This window comes from Sciurus carolinensis, chromosome 12 (genome assembly GCF_902686445.1).
Source record: "Sciurus carolinensis chromosome 12, mSciCar1.2, whole genome shotgun sequence".
NCBI lineage: Eukaryota > Metazoa > Chordata > Mammalia > Rodentia > Sciuridae > Sciurus > Sciurus carolinensis.
This window is the reverse complement of record NC_062224.1, coordinates 27968302-27991300: the sequence shown is the minus strand read 5'-3', so window position 1 is coordinate 27991300 and position 22999 is coordinate 27968302. Positions and strand designations below refer to the sequence as shown.

Below are 22999 nucleotides of genomic sequence, written 5' to 3'. Positions count from 1 at the left end.
GTCTCCTCCCACGCCCCTTTGGCTGGAAGCCTTGGACCCCTTTGGTCCACTTTCCGGCGGTCCCCATCCCCGCCGCGCGACCCCGCCTTTTTCAGCACCCAGTGGGTGAGCAGAGTTCCGGACATCATCAGGAAAGCCCCTTAGAGTCCCAGGCCAGCCCAAGAAGTAACGGGACTGTGCCCAGAACAGGGCGGCTGAGGAAGAAGGCTAGAGGGAGCCCCCGCCCCAACCTTCCGCCCACCCTCCGGGTTTCTCGCCGGGTCCCCATTGGCTGGCGCGCTCCGCGTCTAGGATGGCAGTGGGAGGGGACCCTCTTTCCTAACAGGGTTATAAAAACAGCGCCCTTGGCGGCGTCCAGTCCTCTGCTACTCTTGCTCCGGGTCCCCGTGCTAGAGACGCAGCAGCCTTCCCACCGCCCACACCCACCGCGCCCTCGCTAGCCTCTCCTCCCGGAGCCAGTCCGCACAGCCGTAGCCGCCCAGACCACCGCCTCCCTCCGTAGCCATGTCCTCCAGGTCTGTGTCCTCGTCCTCCTACCGCAGGATGTTCGGCGGCCCGGGCACCGCGAGCCGACCGAGCTCCAGCCGGAGCTACGTGACCACGTCCACCCGCACCTACAGCCTGGGTAGCGCGCTGCGCCCCAGCACTAGCCGTAGCCTGTATACCTCGTCCCCGGGCGGTGCATTTGTCACGCGCTCCTCGGCCGTGCGCCTTCGGAGCAGCATGCCCGGGGTGCGGCTGCTGCAGGACTCGGTGGACTTCTCACTGGCCGATGCCATCAACACCGAGTTCAAGAATACCCGCACCAACGAGAAAGTGGAGCTGCAGGAGCTAAATGACCGCTTCGCCAACTATATCGACAAGGTGCGTTTCCTGGAGCAGCAGAACAAGATCCTGCTGGCCGAGCTCGAGCAGCTCAAGGGCCAGGGCAAGTCGCGTCTGGGGGACCTCTATGAGGAGGAGATGCGGGAGCTGCGCCGGCAGGTGGACCAACTCACCAATGACAAGGCCCGCGTCGAAGTAGAGCGCGACAATCTGGCCGAGGACATCATGCGGCTCCGAGAGAAGTAAGACGGAGCCCACGCGACTCGCGGGGCACGGGAAAGGAGGGAGAGGGAACGGGACCCCGGAGAGGGACTGCCACGCCCTTGGGGAAGAGGCCGGGTCGGCGGCTGTCTGGTGAGGGTGGGGGAGCGGGGCTGTGTGGTTGCAGCGGCGCAGCCCCGCCCTGAACTTAGACCTCGCAGTTAGCATTTCCCCTCTCCCCCAACTCATTGCCCAAGAACGTTCGGGTTCATGTTACAGATGGCGTCAAAATATCACATTATCTGTTGTTGAAGGCCATTGGACAGGATAAGAGAGATTCCCCCAAACTTTCAGAAAGTTTCCTGTTTCTTCTGGCGGGTTGCCAGGGAGGAGGGAGGAGAGGATAGCTCTGAAGGAAGCGAGACAAAGGCATGGCAGAGGCTCTTCAGGGGGGGTGGGAGAAGGGTTTGTCTAGCAAGTGTTTGAGCGAGCGTTTTTGCGTCTACGCGGTACCCACAGGTCCGGCTAAAACCTGCAGCGAGCAGGAGTTCTAAAAGCTGTCTCTGGTGAGGGTGGAGATGGCGCAGCAGCTATAGTCTCAAGGCACTGCGACGTGGTGGTTGGGTGTGGCCGCCCCGCCCCTGGCGGTTTCCCAGTTCCTCTTCAGTTAATGTGCAACTGTTTCAGATTGCAGGAGGAGATGCTTCAGAGAGAGGAAGCCGAGAGCACCCTGCAATCTTTCAGACAGGTTTGTAGACTCTTCCCACTTGCAGCCACCGGGGCCCACCCAACCCAAACCACAGGCAACTCTAAAAGTTACTTCACTAAAGACTAAAAAGTGCAAAACTTCACTTCTGTGTGTGAAGCCTTCTAGTGGTGGAAAGACCACAGATGGCAACTTTCGTGAACAAAAACCAGTCCTTAGGACATAAAGAATTTTATCCTTTTGTTTCAAGATTTTTATTCCCAAAGAAATATTTTTCCCTTTCATTTTGCAACACATCGACATTCTGATTTCTCAAACAGATACAGTTTGATTTAGATTGTGGTTTGCTTAAACCAAATTGATTCACTTTTACAAGATCACAAAAAACAGTTTAAAGTTCTATTGTTTAAAATGTAAAATTTATTGGAGGATAAGAAATTTATTTCAACTGGAATTAAGCCAACAAGTTTCTTTTCTTCTCTGCAAGTCCTATTGTGGCATTAAAGTCAGATGGAAGTATCACTATGCACAACTATTTTGTGATCTAATAAGGGTGAAAAGAAGCCATCTGTCCCTGCGGCTGAAGGGTATTAATGGTTTCTATGGGCTTCACTACGGAATGTAGATACAGACATTCTGGCAAATGTGGAGGCTCTGGACAGAAATAATAGGAGTCTTTGTGTTCCCAGAGCAGCTTTGCAACAGGCTACATTCTTATTGAATATGTAATGATGTAAGCATAGTTTTAATTGGACACAAGTATTTGCTAACATCCGTTATCTAATATTTGGCCCAGACTGGTAAACTATGTGATATGTAAAGTTCTTAAAGCTACAGTCACTTCTCACATTTTGAGAAGCCTTTCTTTATTGGGTCCTTATATTCTTTTGTACTCTCTCCATAAACAAAATAAACCCAAGGCTGAAGAATGGAATTTTATGAAGAGATTTTTATTTTTGCTCCAAAATTAGATGGAGTTAGAATTGGAATCCCAAAGCAGGGAGATTCCCAGCATAGTTTTGTTCTTGGGAACATTTACTGGGATTTGCTGCAAAACTCTTTCAGATAAATAACCTAGGATAACATTTCAAAACTGAAAGGCATTTGCCAAATCAACACAGCTACATGTGGTTCATTTTAGTCCTTGAGCATTTATGACCTGTAATGTTTCCTGCAATGTGATGAGTTAATATAAAACAATTCAATATGAAAGATTCCCTGTTCAGAGATTAAACAAAATGCTTCATTCTCATCCATCAAATAGAATGTCACACTGAAGATCTAAAAAGAGGTTAGTAAAATATCTTTTATGTCTCTTTTAGGGCTTAACAAGAAGCCCAAATGAATTTTTCCTACTTCATTTTAAAAAAATTTTCTACGAAGGTGATAAAAGTGTCTCAATATTTTAATACTATAAGGCTATAAACTAGAATCCAAATATACTTGTTACAAGATAAAGGATTTTAAACATTCTCTTGAGGGGAAATAAAATCTTAGTTGCAAGATCACACATTCTGGTTTGGAATGTGGACTTTATAAATAGTGAAAACAAAGAAGAAGAGCAAGAACAGCAAGAAATCTTTATAGTTTTGTTCTATGCAGACATTTTGACCAGTCATTGTGTAACTGACTAATAACTGAATTTAAATGGTGGCAAGTGAAAAAGATACACACACCCATATAGGATGAGTCAGGGAAGTTTTAGGAGAAAAATTCACCAGAGAAGACCAAACAAATATAGTTATTTTCCTTATTTGCCTGACTTTATCTTTGCCTATGCATATCCTGAATTGGAGGATTGAATTACTACCTGATATAAATCTAGCCCTGAAACCTGGATGCCAGATAACTAAATACTTGCTCTGGATCCCAAGGATAAGTATCAGAAGATTTGCACAAAGAGAGAGAGAGGGAGAGAGACAGGAAGAGAGAGAGAGGAGCTTAGATACGTGCTCTAACTTTTGAAGCACAAATTTCTGTTTTACATGTACTCATTTTTACATGAAATTGTGACATCTTGCTCACCTCTTATCATTATGTTATTCCATGGAATTAAATATTAAAAACTCTGCTGCACTGACTTTCTAGATTTAAAAAATAATAAAACTTTACTGGTAAAAAATGTGGATTCAATAATAATTGAGTACACATTACCATGTTAGTAGACATTTATTTATTTTTAAGTTGTATATTTAGTTTCTTTGAGTACAAACATTTGGACCCAATTCAAATTTATAAATAGGAAAAGAGAGCATAGCATAGGGTAGCACTAAGTGATTTATAAAATTACTCAAGGGCCATAAAATTTGTCAACCCCTTTTCCATAGCAAGGAGACTAGGTTCATGTGGTTAACTTAAAATGAATAAATGAGATGAACCATAGACTTTAGCATCCTCTATAGTCTGTCTTTTCTCTTTTCAAAATAGGATGTGGACAATGCATCTCTGGCACGTCTTGACCTTGAACGCAAGGTGGAATCCTTGCAAGAAGAGATTGCCTTTTTGAAGAAACTACACGATGAGGTCAGTGGAATAGTTTTCGGTGAATGAATGAGGGGAAAGCTGCTCCCAGTCAACCTGACTGACCTTCTGTCGGTCCTTTCTTCAGGAAATCCAGGAGCTGCAGGCTCAGATTCAAGAACAGCATGTCCAAATCGATGTGGATGTCTCCAAGCCTGACCTCACGGCTGCCCTGCGTGATGTACGTCAGCAGTATGAGAGTGTGGCGGCCAAGAATCTTCAAGAGGCAGAAGAATGGTACAAGTCCAAGGTATGAAATGAGTCAGTGTGGTAAAACAAAAGAAAAGCGTTTTACTCTGTAAACACTGCACCTGTCTGTGATTCCTAAATAACCTTTAGCGTCACTCATAAACTGGCTTTAACTTGTTCAAGGTCTTTTGCTACAGCCTCCCCACCACTCACCGTGCCTCCCAGAGAATAGCAGACTCCATTTTCACTAACCATCTTTCACAATACTTCAGAGAAATCCCCAATACCATAACCTTGACCTCCACCATGTTTGAGTGCAATAGAGTGAATTCTGTTTGAAAACTAACGTCAGCATTCTAATGCTCTTTCTCTAGCTTCAAAACATAAACTAGACGTATTTCAGAAAACACAGGGTCAGAATTATGGTTTCTTTCCCCCAAGAGAGTGAAAAGACTCAAATGTGGACAATGTCCATTTCTGATTTCTTCCCCACAGTTTGCTGACCTCTCTGAGGCTGCTAACCGGAACAATGATGCTCTGCGCCAGGCAAAGCAAGAATCAAATGAGTACCGTAGACAGGTGCAGTCTCTCACCTGCGAAGTGGATGCGCTTAAAGGAACTGTGAGTACCACACCATGGTAAAAGGAGGAAAATTGCAAGGCGCGGTGGTGCGTGCCTGTAATCTCAGTGGCTCAGGAGGCTGAGGCAGGAGGATTGAGAGTTCAAAGGCAGCCTCAGCAAAAGTGAGGTGCTAAGCAACTCAGTGAGACCCTGTCTCTAAACAAAAAAATACAAAATAGGGCTGGGGATATGACTCAGTGGTTGAGTGCCCCTGAGTTCAATCCCCGATACTAAAAATTAAATGAATAAAATAAAAATTAATTTTAAAAAGAAGGAAAGTAATGAGCTCGGACCCATTCTGTTGACCAAGCTAACAGTGACACCTGAACAAAATTTCAAGGGAAGAAAATTTATATATTTGTTCAAAGAAAATGAATTATAAAGGTAGACACAAAAAGCACCCAATGGAGTTCTTGAAGGTTTTGGCTTATATCTGTGGGTGCTTGCAATTAGAAGGACTTGCTGCTCATAGTCTCCATCCAAAATTAGAGTGGGACCATTGGGTATGATCTATTATTGGTTTGGAAATAGTTGGGCGTTTCCAGGAAATAATGATGGAAACCCTTCTCACCTCCTGCAGAATGAGTCCCTGGAACGCCAGATGCGTGAAATGGAAGAGAACTTTGCTGTGGAAGCTGCTAACTACCAAGACACTATTGGCCGCCTGCAAGATGAGATTCAGAACATGAAGGAAGAAATGGCCCGTCACCTTCGCGAATACCAAGACCTGCTCAATGTTAAGATGGCTCTTGACATTGAGATCGCCACCTACAGGAAGCTGCTGGAAGGCGAGGAGAGCAGGTAGAGAACACAGGCTGGAGTTCCAAGGCACTCTGCCCCTTATTTTATCTTGAGAACATTCCTTCAGGGTAACTCCTTTCCACTCCTTATAGATGAGGAACTTCAGGTTCAATGAGAGTTATCTGCCTTGGACAGAGCTAATAATAGCAGAACTGGGATTAGAACCCATAGCTTTGTCAAAGTCAACACTGTCTTATGCCTCTATCTTAGGTCTCTGTGAGGAAATGCTAGGAATAAAAATTTTAAATGTGCTCATGAGACCAACCACAGATAAATACTTCTGAGACACATTCCTAACACATGAATTACAAGAGTAATTTTTATTGGATGAAAATGAGAAGTATGTAGGTTTATGTCTTGTTGTCAAAGTTATTTTCCAACAATTTTACTGTTTTGCTTCTATCTTTTTATAGGATTTCTCTGCCTCTTCCCAACTTTTCCTCCCTGAACCTGAGGGGTAAGCATTTTATTTCCTTTTATGAAAAATTTCAACAGGTTGTATTCATTCTGTTTATGGTAAAGCTCTCATTTTTTATGATACCTAAAAAATGCCAAAATGTCAGACAGAAAACATCCATAATTTTCAAACCCAAGTACTCTCTTGAATTCTGTGCTTCAAGTTAAATGTAAACTTTATTTTACTTTTTCCTAATGGAGGTCACACTGAAGTGTCATCTCATTTTGTGAGAGCAAGGAGGCATTAAGTACTGGGTTTTCACACAGATATTGTTTTGTAGAATTATTTGGGAAAAGCACTTCAAACAATTGCAAAAAAGTCAATTCTTTGAGTAAAATGGTAACTTTTTAAAAAAAAAATTATTTTTATTCTTTTTTTTTTTATATTCTTTATTCAGAAACTAATCTGGATTCACTCCCGCTGGTTGACACTCACTCAAAAAGGACACTTCTGATTAAGACCGTTGAAACTAGAGATGGACAGGTTGGTATCTTTAAAATTGAAAAATGGGAAAAAAATTAAAACAAAGAATAGCAAATTAAAAGAAAATAAATAAAATGGAGTAATCTCAGATGGGTATTATTGATCCCCCATTAAATCCATAAACCTATACATCAGAAACAGCTAGCTAATTTGAGAAATTCCAATTTCTTTCATGTCTGCTACAAGAGTAAGCTGCTTATTCCAGCAATACACATGACCTAGTAATATATTTGGCTCCAGGATGAGCAGATTATATAGTAATTCTGTTCCTTCCTTCCAAAATTAGTGAACTGCTATGGTGCTTAATTTGAAATGGAAGTAAAACTTCCTTAAGTTACTTTCTAGACTGCTTTGCTAGGTTACCTCAATATCAGGATTGTTTTGATCCTGGGCATATGACCCTCTCTTACTGTCTGTTGCCTCAACACTCCTAAACCTCTTTATTTAATATGAGAATGTGCCTATGGATCAATCAGTTTCTTGTTACCTCTGCCAGAAAATGAATGGCTGTGCTTTACTGTATCATGAAATCTTCCCTAACACATAAATTTAAAATGTACTTTCCATACATCTTAATATGCCCTAGTGGCTTTTGAACTTCATTGCATAGAATTCTCATGGCATCCTTAATAAACACAGGTTTTTGAAAAGTTTTCTTTTGGCATGTCACAAATTCCACTGGATAATTACTTTGCCTGTAGGTGAAGGGCATTTTGTACATGTATCTGTCCCTCTAACTCTTACCATGTTGAATCAGTGCAATCTTCCAAATAACACAATAAATTATACATGTTTAGAAAGATTTTTCTTTGCTATGATTTGTGGGATAATTTAAACCTTTGAATATAGTATAATATTTGATTCGAGTTTTATTTATTTTTAACAGGTTATCAACGAAACTTCTCAGCATCATGATGATCTTGAATAAAAGCTGCACACACTCAGTGCCGCAGTATATTACCAGCAAGAATAAAAAAGAAATCCATATCTTAAAGAAACAGCTTTCAAGTGCCTTTCTGCAGTTTTTCAGGAGCGCAAGATAGATTTGGAATAGGAATAAGCTCTAGTTCTTAACAACCAACACTCCTAAAAGATTTAGAAAAAAAGTTTACAACATAATCTAGTTTACGAAGAAGTCTTGTGCTAGAATACTTTTTAAAAAGTATTTTTGAATACCGTTAAAACTGCTTTTTTCCAGCAAGTACCTGACCAACTTGTTTCTGCTTCAATAAATCTTTAGAAAAACTCTTCTGTGCCATTTATTGTATATTATTAGAACAATTCTCTCTTCGGTTGTATTTGTTAATTTGTCACTAAAATAATATTTAGATTTTAAGTTAGTAAATTCTACCCGTTTATGTTTGAAGTATAATCTTTAATTTGGGCATTTTAGATAGAGCTCCTTTCTTTTCAATTGTTATTACTACCTTTTAAATTTAGACTGGCCGTGTTCAGTGGTAGAGTACATTCTTAGCATGCATTAAGTCCTGGGTTCAATGCCATACACCAAAGAAAAAATTTACAAGTAGATACTATACAGATGGCCCCTCATTGGGATGATTCAACTTAGGATTTTGACTTCATAATGATCCAAAAATCCTTAGGCATTCAATAGAAATTGTACTTCTGGTCTTTTTCTGGGTTAGTGATATGTGGTACGATACTCTCATATGCAGTGAGTCACAGCTCCCAGTGGGCCACATGAAACAACAGACACTGCACTATACTGCTTTGCTGAGCTTATTTGTAGGTTGTTTATTAAATGCATTTCAATTATGATGTTTTCCAGTTCTGATGAGTTTATCAGAATACTACTCAGTTGTAAGTAGAGGGGCATCTGTTTAAGAAAACGACTTGTTCAAAAATGCTAGGCCTCTTTGTAAAATGAGTTCAGCTGGATTCATGTCCATGTGTGATTTCAATTCTAGTAGAGACTTCCTGAAGTTAAAAAAATGAGAATTTTTTTTTTTTTTTTTTGGTATGTGCAACATAAGACTAGCACAAATTCCACTAGGAGGTTGAGATTATTAAGCAATGGTCAAGGGCTGGGGATAGCTCAGTTGATAAGAGTTCTTGCCTTGCAAGCACAAGGCCCTGGGTTCAATCCCAAGTACTGCAAAAAAAAAAAAAAAAAAAAAAAAAAAAAAAAAGGCAATGGTCAATATTGAAGGAAGTGCATCTTCCACTTGCAAGATGCAGAGAAATGGGGCAAGTTTTCCAAGTTTCAAGTTATGAAAGTGCCCTGCTTTAGTGTATGTGCATCTATGACCATGAGTAATATGTACACTTGTATTTATCTATAGATTTAGACTTTTAAAATACAATCCTACCCTCAGGCCTGCCCTTTCAACCAACTGAGCTGTAAGTCAAGATGACACCTGTAAAGGAAATAGAATAGATATTTTTAATGACCTTTGTGTTTGGGTAATGATATCAGACACAAATAAAAATCCCTGCTTTTTCAATGAGGGAGATGAGATTATTACATGTGAACCACATGGCCAAATAATGCTAACTATAAGTGTAATGAGGTTTTAAAACCTGGAGCAATGAGAATAAGTAGTATAGTTATGAAAAGCTTCTATAGGCCTGCCATGGGCAGACCTTAGGAAAGTGCATAGAATTTAGATAAATAGAAGAGGAAGGTATTGCCCTGAGGCAACAGAGTTGTAATGGTCGACAGTGTGTGTTTTGAAGTGAAACTCATTTGGGTACATTCCTGGACTTGTGTAAATCTCCAATTCTTTTTTATTATTATCCTATGTCCTCCAGGAATGATGTAGTAGAAGTATTGTAATTTTTTCTGTGGTTGCATGTATCCCTCTCTGGAGTTGCTGAGGGGAATAGCAAGATAGTTCACACAAAGTCCTGCTCAGAGGCGGCAGTGTTAGCTGTGATTTGTATCATTTTGTGACGACAGATATAGCAGAAGTAAAGAAATGCTTGGCCCCTGAAGTGACTCCTAGCTAGGGTGACTTTGCAGCCCGACTTGCCCGGGCAGTCATAGTTCACACCTGTTGTATCAGCACAATTAGTAGAACTGCCCCTTTCAGACTCACAAATGTACCACTTCAGACAACAGGTTACCTCTGTCATCATATCCTTAGAATAATCTAGAAGGAAGGTTTTTCTTCTTGGGATTTCTTGAGTGTGCCTGACCTCTCACTCCCCTATTCCAGCAACTGCCATATTAAATGGTATAATCTGCTTCGCCAGTGTAAACAGGCAAATATTTAGGCCCTTAACCCATTAAGTCCCAAGTTTTCAATTCTGCAGATGTTTTAATGCAGTTGACACAGGTACATTAAAATAGGTTGGAAGTCACAGTCTAGATCATATATATATATATATATATTTATATTTATATATACATATAAACATATATAAAACTATTAATTAATATTATAATTATATTTAATAAATTTCTACCATTTTATATGATATGATTTATTATATATCATATACTGTATGATGGTTTTTGTAAGTGTTCCACATCTGAGAAAATGGGACAAACTGAGTTAAGAAAGCTTTTCTGTTTGATTTTTATTTTTGTTCTCTGTCCTTTAGCCACACTCACCACTTCCCCCGTTAGCATCCTGATCCTATTTCCTGTCTCACGTTTGGCTTATATGAATATCATCCCAGGAAGCCTCAGATTCATGTTGGTTTTCTTCACACAAATGGCCCTTTAGTATTTAAAAGGAATTGAAAAGTCAGTCATAATTTTTTTTTCAGAGAGGAGAGAATCCATGACAAGGAGTTCATGCCATACACTTTGAGACTACTGGACTCTCCATCCTTCAAAATCCCTTACAGTTCTTTCAAAAATTGCATCCCAGAAATGGAAAACATGAGCTGGCCTCTCTTATCTGTGACTGTCAGAAATTAGACCTTAATGAAAAGTCTCACAGGAGCCCATCTCTTAGGAATTAAAATCTCATTAAGTCTTCTTTTATTTTTATCTTTAATTATACTGTTAGCATTTTCCTTATCTTCCACTCTGAAAAACTCATAAAAAGAAACCATGTTCTCACCACCTAGGGTGAAGCAGAGATTAATGCTTGTTCTTTTATGTAAAATATTATGCCAAGATTAAAGGAGATAAAAAATGTAGGGGGTGGAGAGAGGGAAATGATGACATAAAGTATAATTCTGTAGAAAGTCACCCAGGGGACTGTGAAATCCATGGAAATGATGTGAATATGAAGTCCAGCTCAGTTTTCTCACAACCATGACAAATGGAAGAGACTCTGGTGAATGAAACAAATGACTGACTTTCCCCTGAAATGTACACTGGTAATCTACCTTTCCACAACCAGACTTTCTACAAGTCACTAAGAAAGCAAAATTTCTTTACTAAAGCTATGAGATTAAGGGAGTAAAGAAGAGTAGTGATGGGAGAGGAAGAAGGGGAGGGACATCAGCTTCCATTCCAGCAATGGTGTGAATGCTTGTGTCTCCCCAAAACACATGTAGTGAAACTGAAGTCCCAATGGATGGTATTCAGAGGGGGGGCCTTTTGGAGGTGACTAGGTCAAGAGGGCAGAGCCCTTATCAGTAGAATTAGTGCCTTATCAAAGAGGCCTGAGGAAGATTATTTGGTCCTTCCACCAGCAGGACACGGCATGAAGGCACCATCTATGGACTAGGACTAGATGTGGCATTTGCTGGTGCCATAGTCATAGACTTCCCAGTCTCCTGAATTGTGAGAAGTGGGTTTTTGTTATTTTTAATACTCCAAATATAGGCATTTTGTTACTGCAGCTCGGACTAAGACAACTCTGACCTTAAGGAACCCTCATAGACTTCCTAAAGTAAGCAAGAAAAGCAAACACTATGTCCAAGAAAATTCTGTCTCTCCAACCTACCAGGTTTTGACTAAATAAAGTGTCTGAATTGCTCTGCTCATGCTTCCATAACAAAATAGTACATGTAGGGTGATTTAAACAACAGAAGTTTATTTTCTTAGAGTTTTAGAGATCAGGCAGTCCAAAATCCAGGGGCTTGCAGGCAGATAGAGAAAATCTGAAAGTCTTTCTTGAAAAAAACAAAAACAACAACAGATGGTCTAACAGTTGAGTTCTGCCAAACATTTAATTTGAAAAATTAAATCATAAACATTTCCAGATTATAAAAATAAGGGAACATCTTCTAATTTATTCTATAAAGACAATGAATGACTTAGTCATTGGTGATACTACAACAAAATACCTGAGAATAGATTATTTACCAAGAACACAAACTTATTTCTCACAGTTCTTGGAGACTAAAAGTCCAAGATCAAGGATACGACAGCTTTGGTATCTGGTGAAGGCCTGGTCTCTGCTTCTAAGGTGCTGCCTTGTAATAGCATTCTCTAGAGGAGACACATGCTGTATCCTCATATGGTGGAAGGGATAGAAGGTGTGGAAAGGGATGAACTTCTGGCAAGCCCTTTCATAAGAGTACTAAATCCCTTTCGTAAGAGTAAAGCTGTCATGACTCAGTTACCTCCTAACAGCCAGCCACACCAAACCTCCCAACACTTCATGTGTCAACATTAACTTTGAAAGGGATGCAACCATAGCATAATCTCAATTCCAAAATTAGACAAAGACGCAATAGCTGATAAACACTGCATGTCAACTTTATTCATGGAGACAGATACAAATATCCTAAAGAAATATCAGCCAACCAAATTGTATTGACCCAGGTTCTTTGAAAAATCGAAAGTTGGGACTAGATGCAGAAATGATTTATTTAGAAGGATAAATTGGAAGGAGCAGGAGTAGGTAGGCAAGACTTCAGACTGTGACATAGGTCTGACACTGAGAAAGGAGACAGGGAAAGATGGAGCAACAGGAGCAGCCTCAGACTGCAGTGCAAAGAAAGTTTCAACCAAACCAATGAGGGATCCTCAAGTCAGTCTCACATTAAAGGAATCTCATGGCCCACAGGAATGGTTCTCTACCTTCTTCACCATGTGCAGACTTTGGTTGAGAGCAGCCTAGAGGAAGTGTGTCCTGACCCAAATGTGGTAGTGAATCCAGAGAGGCAGCAGGGGGCGCTGTCAGTTAATTATGCTCCCTGAAGCACAGGATGTTATTGATATACTTTCCTTGCCACTATACAAAGCTAGTAATATGTTTTTAAAACTGTTCCTATGTATTATAACTACAGCAAAATAATAGGGAAATTTGGCGAGACTCAGAAATACCACATTTTTAAAATATTCAAAGCGATGAACAGAATTCAACATTTTAATAAATTAAAGAAGACCTTGTGATCAACTTGATACAGAAAAAATCTATAAAATTCAACGTCTAGTTGAAAATAGGAATACAAAGACCTTTTTAAACTTGATGGCAGGTAACTATAAGAAACCAAGAGTATACATAAAAACAAATGGAGTGAGGAAACCCGCTATCCCCACTCCTACTCAATGTAATATTATAGGAAAAAGTAGAGAATTAAAAGACTGGAAAATAAAGAGTGGAGATAAACAGGTCATAAATTATAAATGGCACCACTGATTCTTTGGAAAACTCAAAACTATCTATAGATAAGCTATGTATGAAGAAAAAGCAAAGGGCCAAGAGGAGATAAGACACTCCTTGATAAGACAAGAAGTAGAATATCAAGGTAGAAAACAACCTGATAGGTGGTGGCAGGTAGGTGATGTAGTTTGGTACAGAAATAAGCAAAAAGGGCACGTAACAGGGTATGCCAAAATAAACACGTATGAAAATTTTGTTTATTATAGAGTGAGAATTGTTCTAATAAGCATGAATTGAAAAATTATTTCATTATGGTCTTTTATCTAGAAAATGCCATCATTATATATTCAAAGATTTTCCAATGGCTTTCTGTACTATGGGCCCAATGTTCTCTTTCTGGCCACTTTCATCTTCAACTTGAAGCAATATGTGCCTCCCAGAGACAAGAAATGATGACTGGATGGTTTTAATGTCCCTTTCTGACTTTCTAAGGATTTTTAAATGTACAAATTTCATATCTAATTGTTCACTATAAACAAACTTACAAACAAAATATAAGTATATGTAGTCTAAAGGTAACTTTAGGAAGCCAGCCTTACATTTGACCAATTTAAAAGTCTTTTTTCCCCGTTCACTGACTATTTTACCTCTCCACAACACAATTTCAATTAAATCCAGGTACTCTAAGCTGCAGTTATGTCATAGAACATGTGCAGGGTTGGGAGTATCGTCAGGTAATTGAACATTCTCCTCACCACCTCCAGATAAATTCTCTTCCTCTCTTGTGATTCATCGATCATAAGTTGGTTTACTGTGAGAGAAAAGAAACGGATAGGTTGAAGCTGTCCCCAGGTGGTAGATAGGATGAACTGCCTATGAAACAAAACAATCTGCTCCAGGCAAATTTCATTTCAAAATGTTTCTCCCTGTGGGATTTGACAGAAACAGACAGTTTTTGTTCCAATTGCCATGGGTGTCAGCAAATCATTCTGCCTGTTGTGTGTTGTCGCCTTTCAAACCCATGAGTTACTGTTTGAGTTTGGTTTTTGTTTCTTTTTCTCTTCTTCAAACTGTCAGAGCAAAGTGGAAGCAGAATATGTCATCCACACAGTTCCAGTCTGTTCTGTTCAAGAACTCGGCCTCCTCAGACCTATGCTTGGCTTTTAGAAACAAGGGGTGATGACATTTCTTGGCTTGACTATAAAATTCTCTTAACAATACCATGGCGATGAGATTTTATAGACTCAGCTAAAGTCAGCAACAAAAATGATTAGGAAAACTACAACGTGACCTATTCCAAAGCAGCTCTGCATACACATAGTCTGGTTATGGATCCACTTTTTAATCGACCTTTGCAAATCAAGCTTGAGTTCATAAAATTTGAACCTACCGGCTACAAAATCGAATTTCAAAATTTGGGTGTTTTGGGTGGTCTAAAAATATGTTGTAACTGTGCTCCAATTACTGTCTTTGGGCTATTGCTAGAGAAGGAAATGAATAGCATCCAATCTCCTGAGTAGAAGACATAGAACATTTTGGGTCTGTGGTCATGCATACAAAGTGTAGAGAACTCCCCCCCCACCAAAGCTGAACCATGGCCTGGGAATGGACAGACTCTCTTGAACTTATTAATCAGTCAGCAGTACTAAATTGATTGCCTTTGACTATGTTCTTGGGTCCATGGATAGGCTGTAGTTTGCTACAATAGTCACTCCTTTCACATGCCCATTGTAGCTCCAGGGTGGCCCACAGGGATGACTGGCTAACGATTGAGTCACTTTGTCCACTTGGTTGTTCGGCATCTCTTCTGCGGTGGGATGCTTTCTGGTGGGCATTCACCTGTGATAAGTCTTCATATTTTACGCATCTCTCCCGTGCCCGTACCTGCCTCCACCCAGCCCTCTCTGTGTCTCGTAACCCAATGCATTTCTTTCTAGGTCCTTGACTAGCCAGCCATTCTGTTGGACTCAGCCCTGGTATCTCTACATAGTCTGTTTCGGCCCACTTCTCCTTCTATGCCAGGTTCATCACAGGCACCCTGCCATGGGGACACCCCCGCCATCTCCACCATCTTTTAGGACCACCTGTGAATGCGGCAGCAATGGAGCCACTAGGCATTTTCAACTTAAACCCATAAACTGAGCCAGTCCATCTGTAAACCAAGCTCAAGTTATTTCTCCTTCGATTGGTTGGATGGCACCTCTGCCCAGATGACCACAGGTGTGAGCTGGGGAGGGGAGACTAATGTGCCTGCGGGTGATGACATAGGGACCTGGTCTACTGGCTTGTGCAGTTCACCTGAACCAGTTTTCATCTTTACTACAGCTCAGAAATGGGAGCTGTTCCTCAATGACATGATTCTCTGTAGATGATGGCTTTCTATAAACTCCATTCTACCTCTTTTTATATCACAGACCCTCTCTAACACCATAGAGTCCACTGTATTTTATGGTCAGTGCCTCAAGGCTGCTTGATCCACAGCCTGGTCCTCTTCTAGAGCCCTTTCTTTCCCTGAACTAGAAAGCAGGAATCATTCTGTGATGTTAACTGGGGTATGGATGGGGCAGTATTCTTGTGTGGAATATGTTGCTTCCATAACTCAAAGAGATCTAACCAGTGGTGTTCTCTTCTCTGAGGAAAGAAATGCAGATTATGACATTCTTTTTCACTTCAGAGGGAAAATTCAGGCATACCCCTGACCACGGGGTCTCTAATACTGTGCTGAAGGGGCAGGTCCCTGACTCTTCACAAGATCTTTATCCGACCCTCTGGAGCACATGTTCCTTACCAATGATACACTAACCTTCTCTTTCTGGTCCTGCTCAATCGGCATGGTGGCACTGATGGAGTGGATCAATGGGGTGCTCAGTGGGATGTCTAGATCTCTTTGGATTACACCATGACTGAGAGTGGAGAGTTAACAAAAAGTTGGAGCAAAACTGTATACAAACGTTTCTATTTTATGTGAATACAGATTGCCCTGATAAGAATAAAGTAAGATAAAAATAAAAATAAAAACCACATTTGCTAAATTAATGGAGCACATCCTTTACCTGAGGCATTAGTAGTCTGCTCCAGCAATAGTGGCCACATCCAGAGCAGCAGCTGAAATCAGGTCTACTACCTGGTCAAATGTGCAGTAATCTCCACTCATCTTGCTGAATCTAGCCAGTAACCTCTGCAAGGTTCGGAGACCAGTGAATTAAATAGATAGGATAGAACCCACCACCCCTGCATTCTTTTGGTTTTTTAAATGGTGGTCTTTATCTTTGCTGTCTCTCTGGGATGTGATATTGTGGTTTACTATCCTGGATGAAGGGTGAGGGGAGAAAGACTCACAGACTTCCACTTGGTCTTTCCTGCTATGGTAACTCTTACCTCATAAGCCAATGTCTCAATGTGGAGGCACTTCAACTTTCAAGTACGTTGCTTCAACAATACACTCAGAGACTGGAAAACGGACCAGTGGGGTCAGCCATGGGCCCACTTTTTCCAGGACTGTTTCCTGGTCCCCATAATTCTCCATTTTAGCACAGTGCTGCTTTGGATCTCTGATATTATTGTAAATTGTGAGCATGTCTCTGAAAGTCCTCAAAAGGTCTAGGCAGGCCCCATTCCCCAGTGTGAGTTACTCCAGTAAATGACTGCAGGTCCCGTTCCCTTTGAATTACTTGGGACTTATTACAGGATTTACCGTCGCGGCATTTACAGGGTTCTTTCTCTTAGGATCCCAGATAACTCTTCCGTCAACGTGCCTAGATCTGAAAGTTGACCTGTGTAAGAAAACTGAGCAAGGGGTCAAAACGTTTTTACTGGGTGAATGCTGTCTGCCTTGTGCCCCTCCATTCTTTCCTTCCTCTGGTTGTCAAAGTTAAGAAGTCCCCTTGTTGTTTAATTCCTTATTTTGCCCTGAAGGAAGCTATGTTCCATGACCCATCTCCACAACATCCTGTGGGGTCAAGTCCCCTTGAAGGTCCTTTTATCCTTGCCAGTCATTATGGTCATGGTGGCTCCCTAAGGGACACCATATGACCTCATCTTCATACTTATAACCAAGCCCAGTTCTGTGTCTGCTTTGCCTACCATCAGCCTTGGCCTGTGGACCTCATCTCACCATCTGTTTTCTCTGACCACTCCTGGTCCCAACTGTGTCTATTCAGATCTTCTAAGAAGTAGAAGATCTTCTAGACAGCATTAGATGGTCAAAAGACTTATCAGATGCAATGTTTCAGGCAGATAAAGGGGGCTAGGGAAGAAATAGTCAGGGAAAACTTTCAGACCCCAGTACCAGTTTCACATCTGTGGGAGGGTACAGGGAAGATTTGATTAGAAAGAGTCTCTTATTAAAGTGCTACTCAAAGAAAATTGTTAGCCAGAACAATGCAGTGGGGGCGGGGATTGAGCTATAGTTGTCCATTAGAGGAATCTTGCCTGAGGCAAAAGGTCCTAGTCTAGTAAACCCACCACGATCAATTGCTGGTACAAACAGCCCAGTGGTAACAGTGGTTCTAAGTGACTGTAGATGGACTTCCTGAGGTGACAGAGTCAGTCAGCCATGTTCTATAGTGGCTTCTCTAGAAAGGACATCCACAGTCAACTCTTTGTCATTAGGAACAATGATTCTTTTTAAAGACAAATATTTGCTTAAATGAAGCATGATCTGCCAGGATTCCTCTGCTCTACGACTGAGGGGAAAATATGACATTATTGGATGGAGTAGTGTTCCTTTTTCATTCTCTCATTTTTCAGACTGTGCTTTGGCTTTATCTGTATCTGAGAAAAGAAGTCCTGTGCATCCATTTATCTTCTCATGGCCTTTCTCTAATTACCCAAAGGCCTAGCCAAAGTCCTGAAATTATCCTTTTCTTTTAATGTCACTTCCCCAAAGTGACTTTCCTTGATCTTCTTTATTATTAACCTACCTTATTTTTCTCCTAAACACTTATTTTTTTCTCCAAAACACTCATTACTATCCATTATTAGATATTTATGTGTTTGCTTACTTGATGACTTTCTGGGGTTCCCAATAGAATGTAAATCACATGCGCTCAGAAGCCTCCTTTATCTGTTCTCGGGTGTATCTTCGGTGTTCATCAAATACTGCCTGACACACAGGGTGTGCATAATAGATGACAGTTGGGTAAGTAAATCAAATCCCTGGCAGGCCAACCTCCCTCTACATATCTAAATCCAGTTCATGGGGTGGGAATGTGGAAAGAGAGAAAAGATATTTCCCCAGTTACATAATGGATACCTCACAATCATTCTATAAACCAAGTAGTGTAATAAATCCCCATTTTACAGTTGAGAAGGCTGAGGTTTATAGACGTAAAGGAATATTGACAAGGCCACCCAGCTAGTAAATTGTAACGCTGTAAATCAGTTCCAAAATATGTGCTTTCAACCAGTATAGAATACTAAACTAAAACACAAAACAAAACAAAACAAAAACCTAGCTTGTAAATACATTGGGTTCTCAACAACCCTAAAAGTACTCAATTTTCAAACTTCTTGAACATAATGACTCTTACCATCAATCTACATAATTGCCAAATTATAAAACAGGCATTGTGAATGATCCTAAAGCACTTCTGAATTTTCCAACCAAAAACTGATTGCATTCTCTTTTTGCAAAGTGAAGTAAAACCGTTTTCTAATCAGGCCTCAATAGGGTTTAAATGTTCCACATAGAATATTAGAAATCTAGAGAAACATTAAGTCATTACCTAGTGCCAAATTGAGTGCTACAGTGTATTTTTCTGGTATTTTAACCTGTCTAGCATCTAATGATTCAGAAAGTGTTTCTCTTATTTAATCCCTCTCAGGATTTTTTTCCTCAGTAGAAGCTACTAATAACCTCCCTTGTCAGGGAAGTGAGTTTCTTCAGATACCTGTAAGTAAGTCTCTTCAAACACCTGTCAAATGATTTCATGTAGTTAATCTAAAGCAAAGTTTCTTTCTTTCTTTTTTTTCTTGAAGAAGCAGAATAATTCTGGAAAGAAGAAAAGACATTCAACTAGGAAGAGTATAATTGTTATTAGCTCATCCAGTGCTAGCAGGAGTGTGTCAAAGTCACAAATCAAACCCTAGCATCTAAAATCAAATGCACGCCAACTTAAATGCTAGTCTTCTGTTAACCTGATAGCTTATTCAGCCTTCTTACACCTTTAATAAAACCCTGAAACAGGGCCAGAAAATATTTGCATACAAAATATTATTTGAAAAATAAATAAAGCCTTGGTATAAAGTTACAATCATACCCCAGCGACCTCTGATGCTCCTCCAAGCATGCTGTTTGTCCTGCTGATTTCTGACCTTCTTTTTTCGAAGGATAATTCTTTGTGCATTGGCATTTAGCATGGTAGGATTGCCGAATCCCTGAAGGGTGAGATCTATCTGATTTACCAGCCAGGGGGCCTGACAAAAGCTGGCTTTAGTGTTCTCACATATCTTTTTTCAACATCTGCACAGAAATATATTCATAGGAGGAAATCATCTTTCCAATAAAAAACTGTGAGACTGGTTTATTTCATTTGATGTGATGATCTCTAATTCCATCCATCTTCCTGCAAATGACATGATTTAGTTCTTCTTTATGGTTGAATAATATAATAATAATATAATATAATAATATAATATAATAATATCACACTTGCTTTATCCATTTCTCCATGGACAGCAACCGAGGCTGAATCCATAACTTGACTAATGTCAATCGTGCCTCAGTAAACATGGGTAAGCAGTTATCTCTATAGGGTGCTGATTTTAATTCCTTCTCATATGTACTGAGGAGCAGCATAGCTGAATCACATGGTAGTTTCTTGAAGACCTCCATACTGTTTTCCAAAGCAGTTATACTAATTTACCTTCCTACCAACAGTGTAAAGGGTTCCTCAGAAAGACACATATTGTGTGTTTTCTTTCATATGTAGAATATAGGGAAAAAAGACAAGATGAAAGCAGAAGGGAGACTATTAGAGAAGAAAAAGTGAATGGAAGAGGGATAATGGTGGAGGGTGGATATCATCCAAGCATGTTATGGGCATGAATGAATATGGCACAATGAAATCCATTATCATGTATAATTATTATGCACTAATAAAAATGTGAGTGCGGGAGTGGGAAGAAGTAGGGGGAGGGAAAAAAGGAGGAGAAGAGAGAAAAAACTGCTTTGGGGGCTGGGGATCCAACACAGTGATAGAGCGCATGCTTCACATACACAGTTTGGGTTCTATCTCCAGTCCACTTCCAAAAAAAACAAAAAGAAAGGATTGCATTGGGAGGGGGGGTCACTAATATCTTTGAAGTTATTCACCTCAGAAAATTGTTTCAACTAAGAGAGAATGTAGGAGAAAGCCCAGGCCATTTCTTCTTCAGACACAATTGCTTTCCTGAAGAAAAGGGTAGGGCAAAAGCTTGTGAAACTGCAGTGGTGTCCAAAGAAATACTGCCATCTACTGGTGGGTCCAGAAGTCACAGGGCTTTTCTAATGGCATTCATGGTGTTTTTTTTTTTTTTTTAAGTAGCACTTTTATTTTTTTTTTTTTCCTTTTTTTTTTTTTTGTAAACAAATGGGATACATGTTGTTGGTCTGTTTGTACATGGAGAAAAGACATACCATTTGTGTAATAATAAATTTACATAGGGTAATGTTGTTTGATTCATTCTGTTATTTTTCCCTTCCCCCACTCCTCCCACCCCTCTTTTCCCTCTATACAGTCCTTCCTTCCTCCATTCTTGCCCCCCTCCCTAACCCTAACCCTAAACCTAAACCTAACCCTAACACTAACCCCTCCCATCCCCATTATGTGTCATCATCCTCTTATCAGCAAGATCATTCACCCTTTGGTTTTTTGAGATTGGCTTATCTCACTTAGCATGATACTCTCCAATTTCATCCATTTGCCTGCAAATGCCATAATTTTATCATTCTTTATGGCTGAGTAATATTCCATTATATATATGCCACAGTTTCTTTATCCATTCATCAATTGAAGGACATCTAGGTTGGTTCCACAATCTGGCTATGGTGAATTGAGCAGCAATGAACATTGATGTGGCTGTATCTCTGCAGTATGCTGATTTTAAGTCCTTTGGGTATAGGCCAAGGAGTGGGATAGCTGGGTCAAATGGTGGTTCCATTCCAAGCTTTCTGAGGAATCTCCACACTTCTTTCCAGACTGGCTGCACTAATTTGCAACCCCACCAGCAATGTACGAGTGTACCTTTTTCCCCACATCTTCTCCAACACCTATTGTTGCTTGTGTTCTTGATAATCACCATTCTAATTGGGGTGAGATGGAATCTTAGGGTATTTTTGATTTGCATTTCTCTTATTACAAGGGATGTTGAACATTTTTCCATATGTTTGTTGATTGCTTGTACATCTTCTTCTGTGAAGTGTCTGTTCATTTCCTTACCCATTTGTTGATTGGATTATTTATTTTCTTGGTGTAGAGTTTTTTGAGTTCTTTATAGATTCTGGAAATTAGCGCTCTATCTGAAGTATGAGTGGCAAAGATTTTCTCCCACTCTGTGGACTCTCTCTTCACATTACTGATCGGTTCCTTTGCTGAGAGAAAGCTTTTTAGTTTGAATCTATCCCATTTGTTGATTCTTTCTTTTATTTCTTGTGCTATGGGAGTCCTGTTGAGGAAGTCTGATCCTAAGCTGACATGTTGAAGATTTGGACCTACTTTTTCTTCTATAAGATGCAGGGTCTCTGGTCTGATTCCGAGGTCCTTGATCCATTTTGAGTTGAGTTTTGTGCAGGGTGAGAGATAGGGGTTTAGTTTCATTCTGTTGCATATGGTTTTCCAGTTTTCCCAGCACCATTTGTTGAAGAGGCTATCTTTTCTCCATTGCATATTTTTGACCCCTTTGTCTAGTATGAGAAAATTGCATTTATTTGGGTTTGTGTCCATGTCCTCTACTCTGTACCATTGATCTACCTGTCTATTTTGGTACCAATACCATGCCGTTTTTGTTACTATTGCTTTGTAGTATAGTTGAAGATCTGGTATTGTGATACCCGCTGCTTCACTCTTTCTGCTAAGGATTACTTTAGCTATTCTGGGTTTCTTATTCTTCCAGATGAATTTCATAATTTCTTGCTCTATTTCTGTAAGGTACATCATTGGGATTTTAATTGGAATTGCATTGAATCTGTATAGCACTTTTGGTAGTATGGCCATTTTGACAATATTAATTCTTCCTATCCAAGAACATGGGAGATCTTTCCATCTTCTAAGGTTTTCTTTAATTTCTTTCTTTAGTGTTCTGTAGTTCTCATTGTAGAGATCTTTCACCTCTTTTGTGAGATTGATTCCCAAGTATTTTATTTTGTTCAGTACTATTGTGAATGGGGTAGTTTTCCTAACTTCTCTTTCTGAAGATTCATCACTTATGTATAAAAATGCATTGGATTTATGAGCATTGATCTTGTAACCTGCTACTTTACTGAATTCACTTATGAGTTCTAAAAGTTTTCTTCTGGTGGAATTTCCAGGTTCCTCTAAATATATAATCATGTCATCAGTGAACAGGGATAGTTTGAGTTCTTCTTTTCCAATTCGTATCCCTTGAATTTCTTTGGTTTGTCTAATTGCTCTGGCTAGAGTTTCAAGGACGATGTTGAATAGAAGTGGTGAAAGAGGGCATCCCTGCCTTGTTCCAGTTTTTAGGGGGAATGCTTTCAGTTTTTCACCATTTAGAATGATA

General features: G+C 40.1%; 1 protein-coding gene across 1 annotated transcript; it reads left to right on the top strand.

The window, feature by feature from the left end:
- The first annotated feature begins 367 nt into the window (after window positions 1-367).
- Window positions 368-8050, top strand: Vim (vimentin). The gene is made up of 9 exons (XM_047521104.1): window positions 368-1067; window positions 1714-1774; window positions 4160-4255; window positions 4341-4502; window positions 4937-5062; window positions 5643-5863; window positions 6277-6320; window positions 6718-6803; window positions 7690-8050. Exons 1-9 carry the CDS (start codon window positions 505-507, stop codon window positions 7729-7731), a joined length of 1401 nt encoding a protein of 466 aa, XP_047377060.1. The 5' UTR covers window positions 368-504; the 3' UTR covers window positions 7732-8050.
- The last annotated feature ends 14949 nt before the right edge of the window (window positions 8051-22999 follow it).

What these genes read in the sequence shown, in the direction of transcription:
- Vim (XM_047521104.1), top strand. Translation starts at nt 505, where the DNA reads ATGTCCTCCAGGTCTGTGTCCTCGTCCTCCTACCGCAGGATGTTCGGC. An exon ending in TGAAGAAACTACACGATGAG is followed by an intron (nt 4,256 to 4,340) that starts GTCAGTGGAATA and finishes TCCTTTCTTCAG; the next exon opens with GAAATCCAGGAGCTGCAGGC. An exon ending in TTCCTCCCTGAACCTGAGGG is followed by an intron (nt 6,321 to 6,717) that starts GTAAGCATTTTA and finishes TTCTTTATTCAG; the next exon opens with AAACTAATCTGGATTCACTC.